Source organism: Telopea speciosissima, chromosome 3 (assembly GCF_018873765.1).
Source record: "Telopea speciosissima isolate NSW1024214 ecotype Mountain lineage chromosome 3, Tspe_v1, whole genome shotgun sequence".
NCBI lineage: Eukaryota > Viridiplantae > Streptophyta > Magnoliopsida > Proteales > Proteaceae > Telopea > Telopea speciosissima.
This window is the reverse complement of record NC_057918.1, coordinates 30,690,328-30,716,158: the sequence shown is the minus strand read 5'-3', so window position 1 is coordinate 30,716,158 and position 25,831 is coordinate 30,690,328. Positions and strand designations below refer to the sequence as shown.

The 25,831-nt window shown below is 40.8% G+C and overlaps 1 protein-coding gene and 1 long non-coding RNA gene across 3 annotated transcripts; both read left to right on the top strand.

The window, feature by feature from the left end:
- LOC122654760 (TLC domain-containing protein 4-B) lies at positions 1-25,397 on the top strand. Of its 2 annotated transcripts, none has more exons than XM_043848999.1 (9): positions 1-43; positions 190-325; positions 406-494; positions 598-733; positions 22,944-23,018; positions 23,311-23,432; positions 23,517-23,592; positions 24,799-24,858; positions 25,182-25,397. In XM_043848999.1, the coding sequence occupies exons 2-9, from the start codon at positions 209-211 to the stop codon at positions 25,317-25,319; spliced, it is 813 nt and encodes a 270-aa protein (XP_043704934.1). In that variant the 5' UTR covers positions 1-43; positions 190-208; the 3' UTR covers positions 25,320-25,397. The 2 variants fall into 2 exon arrangements, with proteins under 2 accessions (XP_043704934.1, XP_043704935.1); XM_043849000.1 differs by having other exon boundaries at positions 24,799-24,869.
- On the top strand, positions 2,981-3,345 carry LOC122654761. The gene is made up of 2 exons (XR_006331962.1): positions 2,981-3,046; positions 3,258-3,345. It is a non-coding gene; the product is annotated as an uncharacterized LOC122654761 (long non-coding RNA).
- Positions 25,398-25,831: the final 434 nt, after the last annotated feature.

Here is a 25,831-nt window from a genome sequence, read left to right as displayed (position 1 = left end):
TACGACATGGTTAATTTCTGCAGATCCATCCAACCTTCAAAGCGTGAGTCAGTTCTTACAGAACGTATCTTCTCCTTTCTTTGTATTTTCGGCTTCTGATTTGTGCGGCAGAAGTTGACATGGCTTTTCTTGGTTTCTCAATCGGTTTGTTTTTAATTTTCCATTAATTTTTTTTTTAAACACAGAGAGCTATTACAAGGAGAGAGAGATGTTGGGGGGTTTTCAATTCCCCTCTGTTTTAAATTCTTCCACTGGTTACTTCAGTCAAAGCAAATACATTCACTGGCTTATATCTGTTCTTGCTAGCATCGTCATGTGCAAGATTGTAAGTTAATTGGTTTACTTCATTTCCACATTTTCTTTCTACTCTCTAATCATTGAATTATCCATTTTTTGTTCTTGAAGGTTTATGAAGTTACGGGACTGGTTAGTTTGCTATTCTTCAGGGCATATTCAAAGCTAAACAAAGCACAAAAAATTGAATGGAACAACCGGTAATATTTCTCTCAATTTACTTCTTTCAACAGTTAATGTCCTGTTTATCTCAGAAGGTAGTAAGTTTTAAGGTTTAATTCCTTGCTCCTCTTTCTTTTGCAGTGGTTTCTCCACATTCCATGCACTTCTTGTTACATTTGCTTCTCTCTATCTCCTTCTATCAGACGACTTTTATGATGACTCTCAAGAAGTATCTATTATATATAGGCAGTCCACTCTATCTGATACCATTCTGGGGGTAAGTTTGCTACAAACACTTAACTGTGAGGTTCCCAAATGATTAAAGATCCAAGTCTGATTTGATTCTTGCACATTTCCTTGTGGGTTCTATGTTTGCATCTTTGTATTAAGAAAATGAAGATACATCTGTCCTGATGCACTTTAGTGCTTTTACTTTACAAATTGCAATATATGAATGACCTCTTCAGATTACAATTCCTAAACAAGAATGGCTTTTTATTTTTATTTTTTATGAGAACAAGAATGGTAATTGTATGCAGATTTAAAGGGTCTGATCTTAATTTTGAGTCTTGACTACCTGCTGTGCAAATGAATTTTACATGTCCATTTTTTTTAGCACTGGATAATGTTGTAAAAATGGAAGTAAACGGAGATGAAAATTTCCCTGATAAATAATGAAAAGATAGAAAATAGACCAAGACAAACATTTGGTTTGTCATCCTTTAGGTGAAATAAATTTCACTCTGATCTTGGTGCTGTCAGACTACCAGTTGATGTTCCCTGGTATAGATAGTAAGAAATACTTAAGAAGTGAGCAGATGAAATTAGATGAATGTGGTCATTCTTAGATTCTGGATGAATTGCTTGGAGAAGGGGCTTTGGGAGATCTCTCTTTGAAAGAAGTACTGAGAGGGAAGACTGCATTTGCTGTCTGAAAATGCCACATGAGGCAGTGGCAATTATAGATTCATATATTGACCCTTGGTGATGGCTTACACAAATGTTGTAAAAAGCATTCTAAATGGACATGATCGTTTTAGATATCAAAGATAAAGAAGGAAACAGAAGCCATTGATGAAAAAGTATGGAACCTGTTGCCATTGTTATCAGTTGCAGTAGCAGTTATGTTAAGTAGAAACTATTCCAACATATTACAATCCCATGTGAATGTGTGTGTGGTTAAAATTGTAGTTACTGTCGGGGTATTTTTGGTATTCCATTTGTTTTAAGGGCATGCTAGTAATTACCTATTTTATTTGTGTTATTAAATATTCCTATTGCTATTAGTTAGGGAACAGAACATACGTTAATCGGTCAGCTCTTCTTTTCTCCTTGTTCGTTCTTCTTCTTCTCTTGCTATAGGTAGGTACTAGTTAGTGTTTCCCTGGTTTTGTCACATGGTATCAGAGCACCATTAACCTGTTCTTGCTGTTTCCTTGTTTCTGGTTTGGGAGTCTTTAAAGCAAAACATGTGGTGTGCAGCAATTGCTGCTCCTTACCTGGTTTGTGATGGTTTCTCTTGTTCAATGAAGCACTAAAACAATAGATTTGTCTTAGCTGGAGAAGGAGCTTACTCTACTATTGATCTTCCTACTCTACAATTGCTGCCCCTTACCTGGTTTGTGATGGTTTCTCTTGTTCGATGAAGCTCTAAAACAATAGATTCGTCTTATCTGGAGAAAGAGCCTACTCTACTATTGATCTGCCGTATGGTGGAGGTATTTTACTGCTGAATCAAAGGCCTTATTCAATTCTGTTTCTCCCTGCAATATCAGGCCCTGTGATACCCTGTTTTTGTTGGTTTTGGTACTTCTTATAGGAGAAACTGTTGTAGCAGATCCAACCATCAGATCTGTGTCATGTTTTGGGAAGTTGTTCACCTCCCTAAGTGTGCCACTCGACCAGAATTGGATCTAAAATAATATCAGAGATTAGCGGATCAGCAATGGAGAGCAGAAGAAGAAGAAGTGAAGAGAGAAGAAACCAGAGAGGGAGAAGAGCCAGAACACAATAGAGAGAGAATACCCTCTATTGTTACTAGCTATATGTTTTATATTGATAAACTACCTAAGGTAGAAGGGGTTCAACTAAGAACCACTCTACAGTAGGATCGACAATAGTTGCAACAGATCATCAATAATAATAGAAGCAAATCAGAGTTGGAAGGTAATCACCAAAGTAGAAGGTCGGTGCTGCAGATCAATCCAGCCAACAACAGGGTCCAAGACTGGGATCGAGTGGCCTTAGGAGTCTGAAACAGTTCTCCAAGTATCAGTCGATGGAGTAAAGACTGCTGGGATCAGGTCCTTCAATTGCAGCAGCAGAGAAATAGAAACTGGAGCAACCGCAGGTGTGGAGATGACTTGTCCTCTGATCAGCAACAGCAACTTAAGTAGTTGTTTGTGTTGTCTTCTGGTCCTTCTTAGATGCAACAGCAGCACTCAATGACAATCTCAAGCAATAGAGAAGGTGGAACTTGATTGGGGAATAGGGAGATAATGAAGAAGAAAGAGATAGAAAGAAGATAAGGGGGATAGTAATGGCCTCCAACCCAAAAGCCTGAGCTTAAGGGTGGAGAAGCCCTTCCAAGGTCATAAGCCAAACTATAGCATACTAACCAACTTATATGAGACTAAACTCCCCTTCCATTCCTGACAATAGAGCCGCATTCATTACATCAACTCCCCCCAGCTTTGGGCCATGGGCCCCCACATGGCCGGTGCACGGACAGCCCGCTCTGATACCACTTAATGGCGTCCAACCCAAAAGCACAAGCTTAAGGGTGGAGAGGCCCTTTCAAGGTCATAAGCCAAGCTGCCGCACACTACCCGACCAATGTGGGACTAAACTCCCTTGCCATTCCTGGCCATGGAGCGCATTCACTGCATCGGATAGGGTTTCAACTCTCTGAGCCAGACTCTCATCAGCCCTTCATCCTCTGACCAGGACAATAGTAATGCTCAAAGCATATTCTCATTCATCAGCATAATCGTGGGGTGTACAAATATATAGACTCAAAGGCTGAGTCGAAAATAGAAATAAATAAAATAGCAGTCTCCTATAAGGCTGAGACTTGCTTTACAAGCAATAAACTGAATTAGAAAGTAACTGAAATAGAAAGTCTAACTTGTCTAAGTTACTAAAAACCAAAAGAGAAACTAATTAAGATCTTCAAGTCTTCTAGGAGTCTTCAAGATGCTGCAGCCGATTCTAATTCCTTGTGGTCCCCACTTTTAAAATAACTTTAAGTGTTGCTGCCGGCTCTAGTGTCTTGTGGTCCCCACCTTTAAAACAACTCCATCGGCCCAGCTGAGAACTTAAAAAGAATTGACAAAACTGCTCCCACGCAAAATTGAACTTTCTAATAAAGCCTTCATGTAATCGAGTCTTGGGCACCACAAGATCTCCTACTAATATTCCCACCAAGGCAAATATGGGGTTGTGACACTGTTCACGTGAATATTGTTGATGCAGATTCATCATCAAATAGGGCTTGTTTCATTGGGAATAAGTGTAGGGTTGGGATATATATATGTTGGGCCTTTGTTCCCAAGTGTTTTCTATGTATTATGCCACTTTAGTGGGCCTGAAATAGGGGTATATAGGTTGCATACGGGATTAACCCAATACTTAGTTTTTATTTTGTGTTTTTAATTGAACCGGTTTAAATTGGTTGCATCCAATTGGTTCAATTGGTCTAATTTAAGTGAAGTGATCCTATTGGCTAAGAGGTTCTTATATCCTATTGGCTACTAGGGAATCTTCTTTATTTTAAATAGTTTAAGTTGTTTTAAGTCATTAGGACTCTATTTTGAGTCTATTTGAGTTTCCTAGTCAATTTAAGTTGCCTAATAGGTTAGGGATAAGGTTAGGCCATTCCTTTTTACTGTCTAAGTCTATTTTTGAGTCTTCTATATAAGTTTGTAAGGGAGGCCAGCATTGTACACGAATTTGATTAATGAAAAAGCTTTTGTTTGCTGCCATAGCTACTGCTCTACTCTGTTGAGTGAACCTTGTGAGTAATATCAAGGTGAAGGGATTGGTGGACTCCGATCGACTCCTTGCATCTTGTAGATCGGGAGGTCCTTCTTCTAGTTCTTCAAAGCTGCTACCATTGAAGATTTAATCTTTCAAGTAAGTAGTTTATTAATTCAGCATTTAACCTTCTTCTTCTAATCCTCTAACCTAAGCTCCATCTACTCCTATTATCACCCCTTCCATTAATCCATAGATCCATTAGAACCCTAAAACCCTAAATCCAATTCTGCCCTAAATTGCAGAATTTTGTAACTCATCCAAACCCTAACTTCGTTATACCAAAATAACCCCCTAGACCTGCCCATTAATACCTTATAAACCTTTTTCCTAAAATCTGCCCCTAAACCCTAGATCCTACCAACAGTCCATTTTCATAAGGCATCCTACCCAAAACCCTAGAATTCCAGCCTCAACCAAAGTTGATCCAACTTATACCATTAGACTCATAAAATTCTGCACATCATTACCAAATAAAACCCTAAGTCGAAACCCTAACCATAACCCTAATTCTGCCCTAATTAGCCTAAGCTGTCCCAATCGGCCAGCCTTGTTAAGAGATCCTATTAGCCTGGTTCCTAGTGGGATTACTCCTACCTAGGACTACATAAATTGGTATCAAAGCTATGGCGGAGGGAAGCTCCAACCAAGCCTTGAAAGACCCCCCTCCCTTCATATTCAAGACCCAAGTTCGTCTACCCAATGGGAGCACAGCCATCTTAGTTGTTGATGAGAGGAGACGTAACAACATTATTTCACAATCCGTGGTGGATATGTTGTTCCAATCAGGAGAGATTTGCATCGAGCCTACAGGTAAAGTCTGTGTTGAATTTGGGTGTTCTTCATATCATGATGGTGCTTGGTGTAAGCCAGTATCATCTCCAAGGAGCTTTATTGCAGTAGGTTGCAATTGGTTGGACGAGCGACAAGGTTGGATTGAACCGGAAAACAACTTGTGTATCCTACCTAATCGACAGCGTCTATACCATTTGTTTACTCTAAAAGGATTACAACTAAAGGTGACCACATCGATCGACGCCACAAGGATCGCCGAACATGTCAACTCAAATGCAAGTGACATCGACGTGTTTGAAGTTTCACCTATGGCAGATGCACCAACAAAAGATTCTACTAAAGCGGTTTGTGTTGAAGAGATTCAAGAACCTATAGCTAAAGAAATTCAAGTAGACCAAGCTGCACCAGTAGTTGAGATCATGGTTGAGAAGCTCGGCCATCAAATTGATGTGGAGGTCCAACACACAATGGTAGAAGAAACTATTGAAGAGGGCAAAGTAGACAAGGCTGAGGACATGGAAGATGAAGTGGTGATTGACAACACTCCACAAGAAATCATCGACATCCAAGATGTTGTTCTTGAAGAGGTCGAGCACATAGAGTTTGTTATGCCACTATGGTTCTTTGAAGAGAACGCTCCACGCATTGAAGACTTTATCCCCAATGTTCCCGCTTCACCGAAATTCTGTTTGGGGATGGTCAAAGCTGTTGATCACATGTTGATTCCCCCTCATCACTACAAAATTCGAGGACGAATTTTTTCAAGTTGGGGAGAGTTGATGCAGATTCATCATCAAATAGGGCTTGTTTCATTGGGAATAAGTGTAGGGTTGGGATATATATATGTTGGGCCTTTGTTCCCAAGGGTTTTCTATGTATTAGGCCACTTTAGTGGGCCTGAAATAGGGGTATATAGGTTGCATACGGGATTAGCCCAATACTTAGTTTTTATTTTGTGTTTTTAATTGAACTGGTTTAAATTGGTTGCATCCAATTGGTTCAATTGGTCTAATTTAAGTGAAGTGATCCTATTGGCTAAGAGATTCTTATATCCTATTGGCTACTAGGGAATCTTCTTTATTTTAAGTAGTTTAAGTTGTTTTAAGTCATTAGGACTCTATTTTGAGTCTATTTGAGTTTCCTAGTCAGTTTAAGTTGCCTAATAGGTTAGGGATAAGGTTAGGCCATTCCTTTTTACTGTCTAAGTCTATTTTTGAGTCTTCTATATAAGTTTGTAAGGGAGGCTAGCATTGTACACGAATTTGATTAATGAAAAAGCTTTTGTTTGCTGCCATAGCTACTGCTCTGCTCTGTTGAGTGAACCTTGTGAGTAATATCAAGGCTACCTTGTGGGTAATATCAAGGTGAAGGGATTGGTGGACTCCGATCGACTCCTTGCATCTTGTAAATCGGGAGGTCCTTCTTTTAGTTCTTCAAAGCTGCTACCATTGAAGATTTAATCTTTCAAGTACGTAGTTTATTAATTCAGCATTTAACCTTCTTCTTCTAATCCTCTAACCTAAGCTCCATCTACTCCTATTATCACCCCTTTCATTAATCCATAGATCCATTAGAACCCTAAAACCCTAAATCCAATTCTGCCCTAAATTGCAGAATTTTGTAACTCATCCAAACCCTAACTTCTTTATACCAAAATAACCCCCTAGACCTGCCCATTAATACCCTCTAAACCTCTTTCCTAAAATCTGCCCCTAAACCCTAGATCTTACAAACAGTCCATTTTCATAAGGCATCCTACCCAAAACCCTAAAACTCAATTCTGCCCAAAATTACAGAATTTCAAAACTCATCCAAATCCTAACCTTTTTATACCATATTGACCCCCTAGACCTACCCATTAATACCCTATAAACCCCTTTCCCAATATCCAACCCAAACCCTAGGAATTGACCTAAATCCTAGTGCTGTCCATTCGATCTAGCAACCCCTTTTGTTATTTGATCCTGTTGTTTGGCTCCTAGTAGGTCTCCTACCTATCTAGGACTACATTAAGTGGGGGTTTTATTTGGTAATGATGTGCAGAATTTTATGAGTCTAATGGTATAAGTTGGATCAGTTGAAGTTGGAATTCTAGGGTTTTGGGTAGGATGCCTTATGAAAATGGACTGTTTGTAAGATCTAGGGTTTAGGGGCAGATTTTAGGAAAGAGGTTTATAGGGTATTAATGGGCAGGTCTAGGGGGTTATTTTGGTATAACGAAGTTAGGGTTTGGATGAGTTACAAAATTCTGCAATTTAGGGCAGAATTGGATTTAGGGTTTTAGGGTTCTAATGGATCTATGGATTAATGGAAGGGGTGATAATAGGAGTAGATGGAGCTTAGGTTAGAGGATCAGAAGAAGAAGGTTAAATGCTGAATTAATAAACTACTTACTTGAAAGATTAAATCTTCAATGGTAGCAGCTTTGAAGAACTAGAAGAAGGACCTCCCGATCTACAAGATGCAAGGAGTCGATCGGAGTCCACCAATCCCTTCACCTTGATATTACCCACAAGGTAGCCTTGATATTACTCACAAGGTTCACTCAACAGAGCAAAGCAGTAGCTATGGCAGCAAACAAAAGCTTTTTCATTAATCAAATTCGTGTACAATACTGGCCTCCCTTACAAACTTTTATAGAAGACTCAAAAATAGACTTAGACAGTAAAAAGGAATGGCCTAACCTTATCCCTAACCTATTAGGCAACTTAAATTGACTAGGAAATTCAAATAGACTCAAAATAGAGTCCTAATGACTTAAAACAACTTAAACTACTTAAAATAAAGAAGATTCCCTAGTAGCCAATAGGATATAAGAATCTCTTAGCCAATAGGATCACTTCACTTAAATTAGACCAATTGAACCAATTGGATGCAACCAATTTAAACCAGTTCGATTAAAAACACAAAATAAAAACTAAGTATTGGGCTAATCCCGTATGCAACCTATATACCCCTATTTCAGGCCCACTAAAGTGGCCTAATACATAGAAAACCCTTGGGAACAAAGGCCCAACATATATATATCCCAACCCTACACTTATTCCCAATGAAACAAGCCCTATTTGATGATGAATCTGCATCAACTCTCCCAACTTGAAAAAATTCGCCCTCGAATTTTGTAGTGATGAGGGGGAATCAACATGTGATCAACACTTGACCATCCCCAAACGTAATTTCGGTGAAGGGAACATTGGGGATAAAGTCTTCAATGCGTGGAGCGTTCTCTTCAAAGAACCATAGTGGCATAACAAACTCTATGTGCTCGACCTCTTCAAGAACAACATCTTGGATGTCGATGATTTCTTGTGGAGTGTTGTCAATCACCACTTCTTCCATGTCCTCAGCCTTGTCTACTTTGCCCTCTTCAATAGTTTCTTCTACCATTGTGTGTTGGACCTCCACATCAATTTGATGGCCGAGCTTCTCAACCATGATCTCAACTATTGGTGCAGCTTGGTCTACTTGAATTTCTTTAGCTATAGGTTCTTGAATCTCTTCAACACAAACCGCTTTAGTAGAATCTTTTGTTGGTGCATCTGCCATAGGTGAAACTTCAAACACAGTGGATGTCACTTGCATTTGAGTTGACATGTTCGGCAGTCCTTGTGGCTGTACAGTCGATGTGGTCACCTTTGGTTGTAATTCTTTTAGAGTAAACAAATGGTATAGACGCTGTCAATCGTAGGGCACACAAGTTGTTTTTCGGTTCAATCCAACCTTGTCGCATTCAACCAATTGCAACCTACTGCAATAAAGCTCCTTGGAGATGGTACCGGCTTACACCAAGCACCATCATAGTATGAAGAACACCCAAATTCAACACAGATTTTACCGTAGGCTCGATGCAAATCTCTCCCGATTGGGACAACATATCCACCACGGATTGTGAAATAATGTTGTTACGTCTCCTCTCATCAACAACTAAGATGGCTGTGCTCCCATTGGGTAGACGAACTTGGGTCTTGAAAACAAAGGGAGGTGGGTCTTTCAAGGCTTGGTTGGAGCTTCCCTCCGCCATAGCTCTGATACCACTTAATGTAGTCCTAGATAGGTAGGAGACCTACTAGGAGCCAAACAACAGGATCAAATAACAAAAGGGGCTGCTGGTTCGAATGGACAGCACTAGGATTTAGGTCAATTCCTAGGGTTTGGGTTGGATATTGGGAAAGGGGTTTATAGGGTATTAATGGGCAGGTCTAGGGGGTCAATATGGTATAAAAAGGTTAGGATTTGGATGAGTTTTGAAATTCTGTAATTTTGGGCAGAATTGAGTTTTAGGGTTTTGGGTAGGATGCCTTATGAAAATGGACTGTTTGTAAGATCTAGGGTTTAGGGGCAGATTTTAGGAAAGAGGTTTATAGGGTATTAATGGGCAGGTCTAGGGGGTTATTTTGGTATAAAGAAGTTAGGGTTTGGATGAGTTACAAAATTCTGCAATTTAGGGCAGAATTGGATTTAAGGTTTTAGGGTTCTAATGGATCTATGGATTAATGGAAGGGGTGATAATAGGAGTAGATGGAGCTTAGGTTAGAGGATCAAAAGAAGAAGGTTAAATGCTGAATTAATAAACTACGTACTTGAAAGATTAAATCTTCAATGGTAGCAGCTTTGAAGAACTAGAAGAAGGACCTCCCGATCTACAAGATGCAAGGAGTCGATCGGAGTCCACCAATCCCTTCACCTTGATATTACCCACAAGGTAGCCTTGATATTACTCACAAGGTTCACTCAACAGAGCAGAGCAGTAGCTATGGCAGCAAACTAAAGCTTTTTCATTAATCAAATTCGTGTACAATACTGGCCTCCCTTACAAACTTATATAGAAGACTCAAAAATAGACTTAGACACTAAAAAGGAATGGCCTAACCTTATCCCTAACCTATTAGGCAACTTAAACTGACTAGGAAAGTCAAATAGACTTAAAATAGAGTCCTAATGACTTAAAACAACTTAAACTACTTAAAATAAAGAAGATTCCCTAGTAGCCAATAGGATATAAGAACCTCTTAGCTAATAGGTTCACTTCACGTAAATTAGACCAATTGAACCAATTGGATGCAACCAATTTAAACCGGTTCAATTAAAAACACAAAATAAAAACTAAGTATTGGGCTAATCCCGTATGCAACCTATATACCCCTATTTCAGGCCCACTAAAGTGGCCTAATACATAAAAAACCCTTGGGAACAAAGGCCCAACATATATATATCCCAACCCTACACTTATTCCCAATGAAACAAACCCTATTTGATGATGAATCTGCATCAATTGTTTTGGTCTTTTGTTCTTCATCTTTTGATCTACATCACTATCGCCTCTTAGTAGGGATGCTACTAAGAGTGGATGACTAATTACAATAGAACCAAGATAACTTCCTTAGTGTAATTACAAAAGGAAACAACTAAAGACAACTAAGCTATTAGATATGATCCTACGGTACACTGTTCCATGGATGTCCATGGACCATCACCCCATGATATACACTTTAACACTCCCCCTCGAGCTGGATTATATATATACATACATATCTCCCACACCTAGCTTGGAACAACCACTAAGAAATGTAGGCCGGAACAACGCCTTCGTGAACATATCACGAAGTTGATTGTCGGAGTCGAAATAAGCTTTTGCATAACTGCATTTCTCACAAAATGACGGTCGACCTCAATATGCTTAGTCCTCTCATGAAAGTCCGGATTACTGGTGGTATAAATTGTAGCTTGATTATCACAATACATCTTCATAGGTTTCGCAACTGAGAACCCCAAATCTTGAATGAGAGATTTCAACCACATTAATTCCCCTGCAGTATATGCCATAGCTTTATGCTTAGCCTTTGGACTAGACGGAGCCACAATAGTCTGCTTCTTACTCTAAGTCACAAGATTACCACCGACAAACGTGCAATATCAAGTAGGTGATCAACTATCATCGACAACACCAGCCCAATCAACATCAGAATAACCCACAATATCAGTGTGACCATGATGTCAATAAACAAGACCTTTCCTGATAGCACCTTTAAGATATATCAGAATGCGGCACGCAACATCCTAGTGAGCCTAGTAAGGATTCTCTATAAATTGACTAATAACTCCAATGACAAAGGAAATATCTAGACGAGTAATATTAAAATAAATAAGCTTCCCAACCAGCCTTCTGTACTGATGATTATCCAAAAAGTTTGTCATCTTATGCCCTAAGTTTTAGATTAGGATCCGTAGGGTTATCAACAGGCTTATAGCCCAACATGCCAATCTTAAGTAGAAGATCAAGAACATATTTCCTTTGAGACAAGTTGAAACCCTTCTTGCAACAAACAACTTCAATTCCCAAAAAGTACCTAAGCATCACTAAGTCCTTCATTTGAAAATGCCGGTGTAGATATGCCTTGATATCTTTATGCCAAAGGAATCGTTACTAGAAGTTATAATATCATCAACATACACAACAAGAATGTCGACCTTGTCCCCACGACGACGAACAAGTACAGAGTGATCAGAGAAGCACTGAATGAACCCATAAACACCAATTACTTTACCAAACTTATCAAACCAGGCACAAGAAGATTGTTTCAGCCCATTAATAGCCTTGCAAAGATGATATACCTTAGACGCATTCTCTTGAGCAACATACCTTAGAGGTTGCTCCATATATACCTTTTCTTCAAGATCACCATAAAGAAATGCATTTTTAATATCTAACTGAAATAGAGGCCGATCAAGATTCAAAACCAAGGAGATAAGAACACGAATAAGGTGAAATAATATTAGAGATTAGTCTCAAAATAGTCGACACTATATGTCTTGAGTATATCCTTTGGCAACCAAGCGAGCTTTCAGCCGCTCAACTCAACCATCTGGTAGGTACTTAACTATGTACATCCAACAACCCTGCACAAGCTCCTTTTCCTGGGGGTAAGTCAATAAGAAACCATGTTCGATGATCCAACAAGGCATCCATCTAAACATCCATAGCATGTTTCCAACTAGGATGCAACAAAGCTTTCTTATACTTGGTAGGTAAAAACATAGTAGATAAAGACAAAGCAAAGGTGGAAGATTAGACATAGTAACAAATTTCTATCTATATTGCTTATAATCCAGTTTTCCATGAGCAGACTAAACACATTGAGGTCGGCTGCCATTTTGTGAGGAATGTTGTTATGTAAAAAACTTTACTCTACTTTGTTAACTCAAGCAATCAACTTGGCGATATGTTCATTAAGGTGTTTTTAGGTATGCATTTCTTAGTGGTCTTTCTAAGCTGGGTATGGGAGATATATATACTCCAACTTTAGAGGGAGTGTTAAATAGTATAGCATGGGGGGGGAGTTTATGTTAAGTCTTTGTTACTAGATGGGTTTGGTGGTAATTACTTTAGTTTGTCCTTAATTGTATTTAGCTCTTAATATGTTATAAGTTATACGTAGGTGGATCTAGACCATGATAGGAGATATTCTGAATCCTATCGTGGCCCTAGGGTTCTCCCCTTTTTCTCTCCATCGTGATGCCTTCTTTTTCACTTCCTTTATTCTTCTTCTTATATGTTCTTATATTGTAACAGACTACGAAATTATATTGAAACTTTCACATATATGAGTAACATAGCACACATCTTAATTTTTCCCTAGGGTTGAATTACTACCGCTTAGCTTCCCGGCCAAAATGCTCCAACATCCGGTAAATTGAGATTTAAGGTTGAAATCATGGCTGTTGTGTTTCCTCTTTTCCTTCTTAGGATATAGGAAAAGGAAAAAGAGAGAGAGAGAGAGAGAGAGAGAGAGAGATGACTTTCGAAGAAAAGTCCTCTCCATCCATCAAAATAATTTTAGAAGAGGACAGTAGAATGAGCTCTCCCCTGCCTGCGACCACCTCCCTCCCTCCATCTCCTCAGCTACCCCTACCATCACAGCCACCGCCATCTCCACCGCCACCATTAACCACGATACCATTCCCTCCCTTACCACCAACTCCACCATCACCTCCACCACCACCCCCACCCCCACCCCCACCCCCGACTCCATCTCCTCCTCTACCATCACCCCCTCTGCTGCTCCTGCAGACCAAAGTCATGGTTCTCCCTCTTCTCACATCAACCAATCTCCTCTTCCTCTGACACTTCCCTCCATTATGTTAAGCCTTCTTCAAAAAATGACTCTCCCTTCACCCTCTGCCCCAGCAACCTATTATCTGCCGAAATCACCAAATGGCAAGCCTATCTGGTTAGCCACTTCCTTGGCTCCGGACCCGCTTTCAACGTCGTCAAAGCAATTGCCCTCCTCCTTTGTCCATCTCCATTGTAGAAGACGACGGATTTAGCTTCGAGCAGCCGGTGAAATACGATTGGGTGCCTCCTCACTGTATACATTGCAAAGTCTTTGGCCACCAATCAAAAGTTTGTTCAGGCAAAGCCCCTCTCTCCTCCACCTCTTGCGACGTTCCTGCTGCCCCTCCGGCAGACTTGGCGAACCTTGTTGCTCCTGAAGTCAACTCTCGTGCTCCTCCATCTCCTTCGAAGCACCCCCTGGGTCCTCTAGACTCGTTGCTCCACCGCCACACACTTGCTATTCCGGTTCTCCTAGAAGAGGAAGATCAACTTCTCGCCGTCGCCACAGCCATCTCCGCCGAGATCCTCCCGCCTCTGGTTCTTGTCTTGACAGGGAGGCGTCGTCGCCCACTGGTCCCGAGGCTCCTCTGACCAACGCTGATCCTGACACTCTGACCCTGCCAACAACCTACTTCTCTGTCGTTGTAGACCCCCTGTAATCCCCTTGGTCTGGACGAGGTTCACTCTTCGACCAACGCTGCTACCCCTGGAGACTCGATTTCCCATCTAGTGACTGAATCGTCTCTTGACAAGTCTCTTTTGCTGAACTGCCTGTCTCGAGACGATTCTTTAGTTGCTTTGGAAGATCTTCAGTACCAGCCGCCTCCATCAAAGTGCTGAAGAACTTGCCTCTCCAAGCTTCCCTTGCCACAGACGTTGATGAAACTCAGGTTTGCGCAACCTCTAATTGCCATTTTCATGATAGGCGATCCTCTCCTGCACGACGGTCTGGTAACTTTTCCCCCTCTCCCCAACCCCTTTCCCCCTTTTGCAGTCGTCCACCCTTTTTATCTTATCCCTATTCCCAATTACCCCCCTCTTACCTAACCCCTCTCCTTCCATTTCACCGGGCCCCACTTTCTTATCTCCGCCCACGTGTCCTCTTAACCTGATCTCCTAGACCTCCTTTTAAGCCCATCTCCCCTCTGGCCCACGACCATCCATCCAAACCTTACTCCCTCAGGCCCATCTTGTAGGATCAAGCGCTTGCCAATCCCCCAAAAGACGCTTTGCGAGGAAAGGTGCAACTTTATTTCCTTATTGCAAACCAGCCAGCGCGCATCGCTCTGTCCGAGCCGGGGTCTAAGAGGGCATTGGATTCCCCAACAATCCCCCCCCCAACGCAGGCTTAGGGACCACTCGCAAGTACAGTCTGCTCTGCAGTATGTCGCACTTGGGGAGACTTGAACTCCCGACCACCTGTTCTGATACCAATTGTAGGATCAAGCGCTTTCCAATCCCCCAAAAGACGCCTTACAAGGGAAGGTGCAACTTTATTTCCTTATTGCAAACCAGCCAGCGCGCATCACTCCTCCCGAGCTGGGGTCTGGGCGGGCATTGGATTCCCCAACACATCTCCCCTCAGGCCCACGACCATCCATCCAAATCTCACTCCCTTAGGCCCACCCAATCCACCCTTCAAATCCTGGCATTTTCTAACCTGACCTAACTACCCCCATTGTTAATAAATCCTTTTTCTCCTACAACCTTCCCATCTTTACCAAGCCCATTACCCTAACCCCCCTCCCGGCCTCCCCTGACCCGATCCAACTCCGACTCCCTCATTATCTCCCATCTAGTAGACCCGTCCCCTGTCCCCTCCAACCACCCAGTAGTTGGATTTTAGGTTAGGTAAGCAAGGAAGAGAAGGAGAAGAAGTTGGAGGAGGAAGAAGAAGAGAGGAAGAGAAGGAAGAGTGTTTCGGTTGTAATGTCTTGAGTTGGAGAGACTTCTCCACTCAACTATATTACTTCATTACAAATGATAAATAAATTACATCCACCTCCCTAGGGAGGTAAAAGGTAAAAAAAGGAAAAAAGAGGAAAATATGTAATAGGACTGCTGGAACTAAAGTAGTTCCTAAAATACCCTTGTGTCTGCTCTTGCCGGCCTGACCTAGCCTGAGTTCAATCCCGGCTCCAATCGGACCTGCTCCTCCTTGAGCTTGCTTTGGAAGAGAAAAAGCTCTCTGAGGAACTTCTCTCCCTTTCTCTCCAAAAAGAAAGTTTTTTGCGCCAAAATCCTGGATTAAGTGGCTAGAGCTGGGAGACTCTAACACGGCCTAGTTCCACCGTTCCTTGCTAGCCAGGTTGAACTCCGACTCCATCACCTTGCTCCTTGCTCAGGACGAGACCCCCTTCACCTCCGTCTTTGACATTAAAGCTGAGATTGTCTCCTTCTCATCCCTCTTCAATCTTCCCTTCCCCCTTCCCCCTGATCTCATCAATAAGTTTGTCCCCCCCCCCAATGACAGACTTCCTTCTATCCATCCCCTCTGATGATGAAGTTTCCAAGGCAATCCTCTCCCACAAATCTAACAAAGCTCCTGGTCCTGATGGCTTCAGTATGGGTTTCTTCCTTAGTTGTTGGGACTCTATCAAAGGAGACCTCTTCAAAGCTATCCGTAGCTTCTTCTTTAAATCCAACTAACTTGCCCAGATCAACTAGACCTTCCTATGTCTCATCCCTAAAAAAGATGGAGCCTCCTCACTGTCTGATTTCAGACCTATCTATTAGAGTTGTTAGAATATCTTGTATAAGGGTAGTTCTGTCATTATCTTGTTATAAGACATGACCAAGTTGTATTTTTCTTGTTCTTATTTTATTTCCCTTTACCTCCCTTGGGAGGCCTATGTAATTTGGAAGAGATTATTAATGAAGTAATATGTGTGTTGAGAATCACTAAACACACAATCGATTCTTTCATCCTCTTCTCTTCTCTCCTTCTTCTTCTTGCTGTAAATCTCTTCTCTCTTACTAGATTTGATCTATCTTTAAGTTCCAACTCTATCTCGCTTTGCAATCTTCTTTACAAGTTCATTGCAAAGATTCTTGCTAATAGGATTCAGCTTGTCATCCCTTCCCTTGTCAGTCCCAATCAATCTGCCTTCGTCTCTGGTAGAAGTATTGCGGACAATATTATTCTCTGTTCGGAGATTGTGCGTGGGTTTGATCGAAAATCTCACTCGCCAGCGGCCCTCATGAAAATTGATCTTCACAAAGCTTTTGACTCCCTCCACTAAGATGTGCTCACCCAAATGGGTTTTCCCCCTGCTTTCGTCCGCTGGATTTTTGCTTGTATTTCCTCCCCCTCTTTCTCTATTCTGGTTAATGGCTCCCCCACCGGGTTCTTTCATTTCAAAGTTGCTATCCGCCAAGGTTGCCCCCGTTCTCCCTTTCTCTTCTCCCTAGCCTTGGAAGTCCTTTCTAGGAATCTCTAATCCAATTCAGATCTCCACCTTATCTCCCCTATCCCCAAATGCAAGCACCTCAACCTTACCCACCTGGCTTTTGTTGATGATTTGATGATCTTCTCAAAGGCTTCCCTCTCCTCTATCTCTACCATCATGTCTTCCCTCCGCCTCTTTGAGGATCTCTCCGGCCTCCGCATCAACCTCCTCAAATCCAAAATCTTCCTGGCTGGTATCCCCAACTCTGACAATGATGCCCTTCTGCGTCTAACTGGCCTCTCCATTGGAGCCCTTCCTGTCAAGTACCTGGGCCTTCCCCTCATCCTTGCTAGGCTTTCCAGCCATCATTGCACTCCCATGCTTGACAATATCCGTAAGCGGCTCCAGCTTTGGAAAGGCAAACTCCTCTCCTATGCTAGTAGGCTTGAATGCATTAGATCGGTTCTCCAATCATCTTACATTTACTGGTGTGGCATCTATGGTATCCCCAAAGCCACTATCAAAGTTATGGAAAACCTCTTCTGTGCCTTCCTCTGGAAAGGGAAAGAAGACTCCAAAAATTTCTGCATCCAATCAGTTGAAAATCCATCCCCAAGGCTGAAAAGGGGGCCTGGGCATTTGCCACATCCGTGATTCTAATATCGCAGGAATCCTAAAGCTCATCTGGAAAATCTCCTCTAGGCATGACTCCATTTGGGTCAACTGGGTATACTCCAATCTTCTCAAAAATGATTCCATCTAGACTGTTCCCATCCACTCCGACTCGTCTTGGGTCTGGCGTAAGATTCTCCTCCTTCGCCCCCTTGGCCTTAGAGCCACCTCCTCGGCTATTGTTGATGGATCATCAACCTCTCTTTGGCTCGATCCTTGGCACCCCCTTGGAGTTCTCTACAACTTCTTTGGAGCTAGATCAATTTATTCCTCCTGCATTCCCAAATCTGCCCCCCTCTCGTCCATCATCTCTCTTGGCTCTTGGTCTCCCCCCACCCGCCCATATCCCCATCCTCTCTCAGATCTGGCCAACCCTTCCCCCTTCCTCCCCTCCCCCCAGCTCTTGCAGATAAGGTTATTTGGCTCTCCTCCCCCAACGGCCGCTTTAGCTTTAGTTCGGCTTGGAATTTCGTTCGTAACCCTAACCCATCTGTCCCTTGGCACAATCTAGTCTGGTTCAAAGGCCTCATCCCTCGCCATAGCCGCACGGTCTGGAGATCCCTTAACCTTTGCTTCCCAACCCAAGCCTTCCTCCTTCATTGTAATATCCCTGTCTCCCCCTCTTGCATCTTCTGTTAGAATGGTTTTGAGGACACTGCCCATCTTTTCTTTGCCTGCCCCTTTACATCCACCATCTGGAAAAAAGCCCTCTTGTCCATTTGGCTCCGTAGCAGGAGGCATTTACCCTTTGATAGAGAATGGCACTGGATTTACATGACCTTCAAAGGCAGCACTCTTTATGACACTGTTGGAAAGCTTGTTTCTGGCTCCGCCGTTTATCACATTTGGATGGAGAGGAATCTTAGGATATGGACTTCCAAATCTCGTTCCTTCGACTTGATTTGGAAAGACATCTCTTTCGATGTCTCCTCCAAGCTCAGCTCTATCCCCCATAGATCCATTATTGACACCCCAAGGAACAGGCATATTGTTGTTACTTGGGGCTTAGACAGCTCTCTTTTACAGCCTCCTCCCTCTTCAGGGTGGCCTGATTTTGGATTTCTTTTCTCCCCCCCCCCTTCTTCTCTCTCCCCTTCTCCTTTGTATATTTCCCCCCCCCCCCTCTTTCTCCCCCTGCTCCCTCCTGGGGTTTGGTAATATATTTATTCACCCAAAAAAAATTTTAGAAGACAAATGGCTGGCTGTATAGAGGAATTTTTTTAAGATAAAGAGCAGGTGAGAAGCTCTACAAAAAGATGAGCCAGTGTCCATCAAGAAGATAGGGGGCATTGTGCAGCCTAAGACTGCACTGTGATATACAAATTACGTATAATGCTGTGCTTACCATTAGAAGCCTAACGAACCAAGGTTCTGAAAAACTTCATAGCTAGCTATTCCATAGGGATTTTTGCAATCTCGAAGATCCTTGAGTTAATTCCTTTCCATATTTTCCAGTCACCGGTGCTGGGCACACTGCAAACAGTTTCTTTATCTGTTTTAGTGCCAGAAAAAAACTGGAAATAATCACAGATGGAATGTCCCTTGTGCAAACTCATTGTTTATTGAATTTGCATATGACCAGAACCCAGACAGCCCAAGTAAAAGGGCAGGCTGGAAATGTTGCATAACTCACTCCAACTCCTTGCACAAGCAGCAGCCTTGTGGCTTCTGCCACCCTTTAGATACCAAGAGGTCCACAGGAAGGATATTATGTTTGACCACTGATCCTAGTTTACCTTGCTGGACACTTACAATTTCTATATTTTCCTAAAAGAAGGATGTCTATAAATACACTATCGTCTGAAATTTTTGTGAGAGGACCCCATCCTTAGATGCAGATTGGCTCCTCCAGTCAGTTTTGATCGATCAAAAAGGCATTATGCTGTATTTGAGGCATGTAATGGCTTGGGGTGACATTTTGTTTGGATGAGTACCTGGAGGGAAGAATTTGTGAGATTTTTCTGAGTCTTTCTAGTTAGCGCATGAAAGGAGGTAATGTTGCTAAATACTTATGATTCAGGTGTGTGGGCTCAAAGGTTTAGAAGGAAGTTGATGTATAGGAAATTTGAGTGGTCTGCTCTCATTGGTCATTTGTCAAAGTATACAATTATCTAGGTAATAAAGACATCTGATTATGGAAGGATGGAACAGATGAAATTCTTATGGGTAGCTCTTACCACAAGACATTATTGAGAGGGGTGAATGAGAACATTACCCTTCTTAAAGAGAACTGATTGAAGAAATCAGGAAACAAAAGGAGGAAAGAACCAAAAAGGGAAGTGGAAAATGGTGCATGAAGAATAGATCAACAGAAGAAGTAAGAAATTCATGCAAGCAGTTCAGCTCCAATCACAGATCACTATCAGAAAATGACAATAAATTTTGTCTCAGCTTTTGTAACTGTCCCCCTTAAGGTGCAGCAGAAGTGCATTACTATTTTTGATGAATTGTCCTTTAGCCCTCTGGTAAACATATCAGCCAGCTGATCTTCAAATCTCACTAAATGACAATTTTCTTACTTTAAACCGTACCTCAGACAGAGTGGTAGTCGACTCTAGTGTGCTTCACTATCACATGAAACATAGGGTTATTGGCAATGTAGATTGCTGGTTTTTACTTTCTATCACTATACATAGCAATTGATTCATACACAATAACTTAAAGTTCTGGCACCAAAGTTTGTATAGGATCAAAAGGCAACACACAAGAGGGGGTGAATTAGGTGACAACGCTTTCTTACACTTTCTTGCAATATGTAACAAACGATTAAAATAATAGTGCAAAAATCAAAAGGCAAGAGTAAGAGATAGAGACAATAGGAGACAAGTGATTTTAGAGTAGTTCAGATTCACCAATCCTACATCCACTACCCAGGTCACACAGGCCAAGGATTTCCATTATCAAGGATCCCTTTCCAAATGGCAGGAATCAAGCCTTAAACCTCTAAATCACAGTCCTTTGGATTGAACACCCAGATCACACAGGTCAAGGATTTCTTACCTGAGCCACATAGGCCAAGGATTTCTTACTCGAGGCACACATGCCAAGAATTTTTACCCAGATCACACAGATCAAGGATTTCTTCCTTCAGCTGCAGAATACACCCACAAGCACCACTATAGTTGTAGAACACGTCCACAAGCAATACACTGCAATATGACTTCTTACAAGTTTGAAACCGCACCAATTCAAGCTCAATGATTCTCACTAGCTGTCAAGCCCTTTCTCAAGATGAATTTTTTGTGTAAGTTCCATATCTTATCAATTCAAATGACTCAAGCCTTTATATAGGCAACAAACTAGATGTTAAACTAGCCATTAGAGTCAATCATGGGTTTTCTCAAAGATCGGAAATATTCAAACTATTTTGATTTTCAATAAAAAAAATTCTTTGTTCAAGAAATCTAACTATTGGAGCTCATTAACATCAATAGAGATGTTTAGAGTTCCCACTCAATTGTTTAGAGTTCAAGTGATTCATTTAATATATTCAAATCTAGTCAAACATAAATACTGCGGAGCATTAAATGTTCATAGGATAGAAGTCCATGCAACTCCCACAGAAGTCTGTGGAAATAGGACTCAGAAACCATAGTCTCTGTCGGGACGGAAGCAAGTGACAAAAGTCCGTCACGACTATCCGCGGACAGTTAATATCAGGCATGGTTGTCTTTCAACGATATCTTAATTATAATTTAATATTCCTTTGTAAGCACGGATGACTGTCATTACCCACAAGTCATATAATTTTTTAAGTCAAATCACTTAGTTTCTTAGGTTTGTTCATTAGGTCTTTAGTTGACTTTTAGTATGGGTTTTCTAATCTTGTGGAGATCAACATAATGAATTAATGATTACATAAATATACAAATAAGGAGCAAATCCTATGTCTTCAGATGCCTTCAACTTAATCCACTTTCATTTTGATGTATTCTTCAATTTGTTCTTCAAGCTAGATCAACCTTTAGCTTCACAAAAGTCCATCACTTCATTACGGAAGTTCGTCGATAGCCAGATCTTCTTCAATCAACATGCCATTTCTTCCATCAGTGTTCCACCTCAATTACTTGGGTTTCATCATTCTCTTAGCACATTAACAAACATGTTAGAACACCCAAACACACATCATACAAGGTTTTCATATCCAAAGGCCAGTCTCCTTCTATCTAGACCATTCCTACTTACTGTCCTACTAATGCACCCTAATCTAGGTCACTAGGTAAAATCCTAAATTAGGTAACTAAATATGACATATATGTGTTGACCCTGATCCAAGTATCTATGTTATTTTAAAGTTAGAATCTTCTAGGTTCAACAGTTTTCAACCATTGAAGGGCAAATTTCACTATTTCCCCTTAATTGTGCTTATGGTTGTAGGATCACCCCTTTAGACTACCAACTTAGCCTATGTTACCTGGACACTTCAAATTATGAGTCATGCCCATGTTTGACACTTCATGTAACCCAAAGGGAATGCACGAGATGGAATATTTGCGACACCCAATTAGATGCTTTTGCCGTTTCCAGGAAACATGGAATTTAGTTTCTACCTGAAAAACAAGTGTAGACATCCCTGAATAAGGTTGTGCTAGGCTGCTAGCATGACCCACAGGAGGATGAAAATCTCATCCTTCTGTGATTATAAGCAACACATGACAGGCATGAGATGAAAAAAACTGACTAATAAGCTTTTTTAAAATTGTCTTAAAGTTTCAAAGTACTCACGTCATCGTTTCGTTCAGGAGCTACGGGGTTATTGGATATCTTTCATCCCAAATGTGTCTCTTAATTATATCAATGACATTAATGCCCCTAAAAAGAGTGATGCAGCTAACAATCTTGTTGCACCCTTAAACAAAACACATCTATTAATCGTAGAGTTTCCTATGCATGATTTATATGCTAGGATCTGTGACCAACATATTTATGGCCCCTGCCCTGTTTTTTAAATGCCAAAAATCAACTTAGTCGGATGCACAAAGGCAAATGATCATCACTGTTTTATATATATTTTTTAAACCCTTGGATCATGCACATCCAAATATTAAAAAAGAATCTATGAGTTATTTTGTGATTTATATCATGCCAGTATTTGTGTTTAGTTAGTCATGTTTTATTTCTAGGATATGAATGGCCACAATTGGATGCAATATATTGATAAATTTACCTTGGCGACAATGACCCTATATTTTGTTCAGAAATCATTTTTTATGAAATAAAACTTTTTGAATATTCTATTGATTATGGTGGATAAAATGTCATGCATTACTATCCAGCAATATTGAAAAGAACTTTGGTTTCTTGTTGGAATGTGCATCAGCTCACTTAGGGGTGATATTATATTAGTATGTATACATACTGAACCAACTATTTATTTGTTTCATTCATCATAGTGCAAACATACTAATTATGATTCTGTATGTATTTTCTTAAGCTATGCTCTGCTTATACATTTGGTTGGATGCTGTCCATCCTTCATGCAGATTTCAATTGGTTATTTTCTCTTGGACTTGGGAATGATCCTGTGGAATTTTCCAGCTTTAGGAGGCCTGGAGTATGTAAGTGTTTGGATGCTTTGGAGTATTGATGAAATCCTTAATTACTTATGATTATGTTCCAAATGTCACAAAAAACTCAAGGCCTCGAGCTCAACCATGAAAAGTAAGTGTTGGACTGAGTGAGAAGTGGAAAGATATTTTTATGAATTGTTTCTCAAGTCAATCAGGTGGTTGTTATTTATAGTTGAGCTGGTCCATATGGAGACGGCGCTGCTTAGATATGAATCATTCAAGCAGCTTTTTGTTCAATTGGCTTACCCTTTCTTTTGGTGATGTAACATTTCACTGTCAGGTTCTGCATCATGGGCTTTCCTTGTTCCCAATATTCCTTTCACTTGTTAGTGGCCAAGGGCAATTTTACATACTACTAGTTCTATTTACTGAGAGCACGACTCCTTTTGTTAACTTAAGATGGTAAATAGCATCTGGAAATTTCCTTGCTTTCTTATTCTTGGCTGTCAACATTGGTTTATCTACTGAACTGAACAATGTGTGCAGGTATTTGGATGTCTCTGGACAGAAAAGTTCTAGATTTTACTTCTGCAATGGCATTCTATTGTTCCTTGGGTGGCTGGTGCAGTCTGAGACTTGAGTCCTTGTTACCTGATTTTGAATAATTTCTATTTATACTAGACCTTATAGATGATGGATCTATGAACTCATGCACAATCTTAGAACCATGGGTGTGCCTATGTGAACAAAAGATAATAGTCCAATGCACATGCTTTTATGAGTAATTCAAACTGCCATATACTCTGACTTATGTGCATGCTTTGCAGTTGGGTGTATCCTCAAAATGTAGTGCTTATAACCTTTGAATTTCTCTTGTTTTAGATGTTAGACATTTTGAGCCATTACAACAACAACAACTCAGCCTTATCCCAACTAAATGGGGTCAGCTACATGTATCCTTGCCCTCCAATCAGCTCTATGCGGGGTCATACTTGAAACAAGGCCTAAGCTATGCATGTCTTTCCTCACCATTTCTCCTAAGGTCATTTAGGTCTGCCCCTGGCTCTTTTAGTTCCTTCAATCTGAATCAAATCACTCTTCTGTACTGGAGCATCTAAAGGCCTCCGTTGAACATGGCCATGCCACCTCAAATGACTTTCTTGTATCTTATTATGTATCGGAGTTACTCCCAAACCTGCTCTAATATGATTATTTCTTACTTTATCCTTCCTAGTTTTGCCACTCATCCATCTCAACATCCTCATCTCCGTTACACTGAGTTTATCTATACAATGCTTCTTAACTGCCCACCATTCCACACCATACATCAATAGCCGGTCGTATGACTGTCTTATAGAATTTTGCTTTAAGCTTTAAAGGAATACCCCAATCACACAACACTCTGGACGCACCTCTCCACTTCATCCATCTTATTTTAATTCTCTGTGAAACATCATCCTCTATATCATCTTCTTTATTTATGATTGAGCTAAGATACCTAAAATAATCACTTTGTGGAATTTCCCTCTCCTCAATTTTCACCACCTCATTATCCGTCCTAGTGTAATCAAAGTTACAAACCACAATATTAGGATATCTTCACTACAAATGGATGATGTCTTCTCTGATTGTTCTATTGAGAATTTCCTAAGAAGCCATGGTGGGAAATGTGGACACATATTTACAAATAATCCTTCCTTTCCTAGATCATGTCAAATGTATGAGTTCATGAGGATCAATAAGTTCTTAGCAATTTTTTTTCCGGTATTGTTCTTATGATGTTTGCTGTTGTGATTTGATTTAGCATGGGATTTTTCTTTGCCTTCAGGTTGCGAGGATCCTTTTGTTCATCTTCTTGCTCATTCACGTGTACCTTCATTTTGACCAGGTGCTTGTCTGGTTTGTAACTTCATGCTATAAAATGTGGCTCTTAAAGAACCAGGGAGTAAAAATTTATATAAAAATTAGAAATGCACTGGTCCATTACTTAAAGTAGGTCTTGATGATTAACAAATTTGTCAATTTTTTGGAAGAGTATCATGTCTCTGTCTGTGTGTTTGAAGCCAGAGGGGGACTCCAAATTCAGTATTCCCCCTCCAGCCGGAGAGGTGGGTGGGTGGATGGGAAGAAGGGATAAAAGAAAGAGAACCTGAGATTAACTCATCATCTTACTTGCTCATTTTGTTAACTTTTTTTTTTTCCTCCTTTCAGGTCAAGAAAATTTTTCCGTTGGGCTTCTACACCTTGCTTTTGGTGTCTCCTGTGTTGGCAGTGATGAACGTCTATTGGTTTTGGAAAATTGGCAAAGGCTTGATGAAAACACTTTCTAAAGCAAGACACAGTCACTGATTGACCTTTTAGGCAACTTGTGTTTGGGGAACAGATTGCTTCTGCAGTAAACTCACCCCCCCCCCCCCCGCCCACCCCCCACATTGTAAATTGCAACCATAACTTTTTGGAAATCAGTGGTGAAATTGATGTAAGTTTTCACCTTTTATGTCAGTTTAGCTCTTGGGACTTCCTCTTTTTTCTCAATTATATTTGTAGTATTGTTGGTTCTGCAATTTGTTCCCGACCTAAGCTTTCACCTGGGTTGTTCACTGTGATTGGACCTGCGGTGCTTTCATAATTGTATCATAAAAAAAAATGGTTAGCCATTAATGGATACATCATCTTACATGTGGTCTTGCTGTTTCAGTCTCTTTGAGGAGAGTTTAATAGTGATGGAATTGTTACTGTCATTCACTTGGTTACAATATGGTGCTTAATGTTGCAGAATGAGCCCATCCTTGAGCAAATCTGACCATGAGAGCAGTTTTCAAATGGAATTGTTTATTAATCATTTAAGGATGAGATTTTAG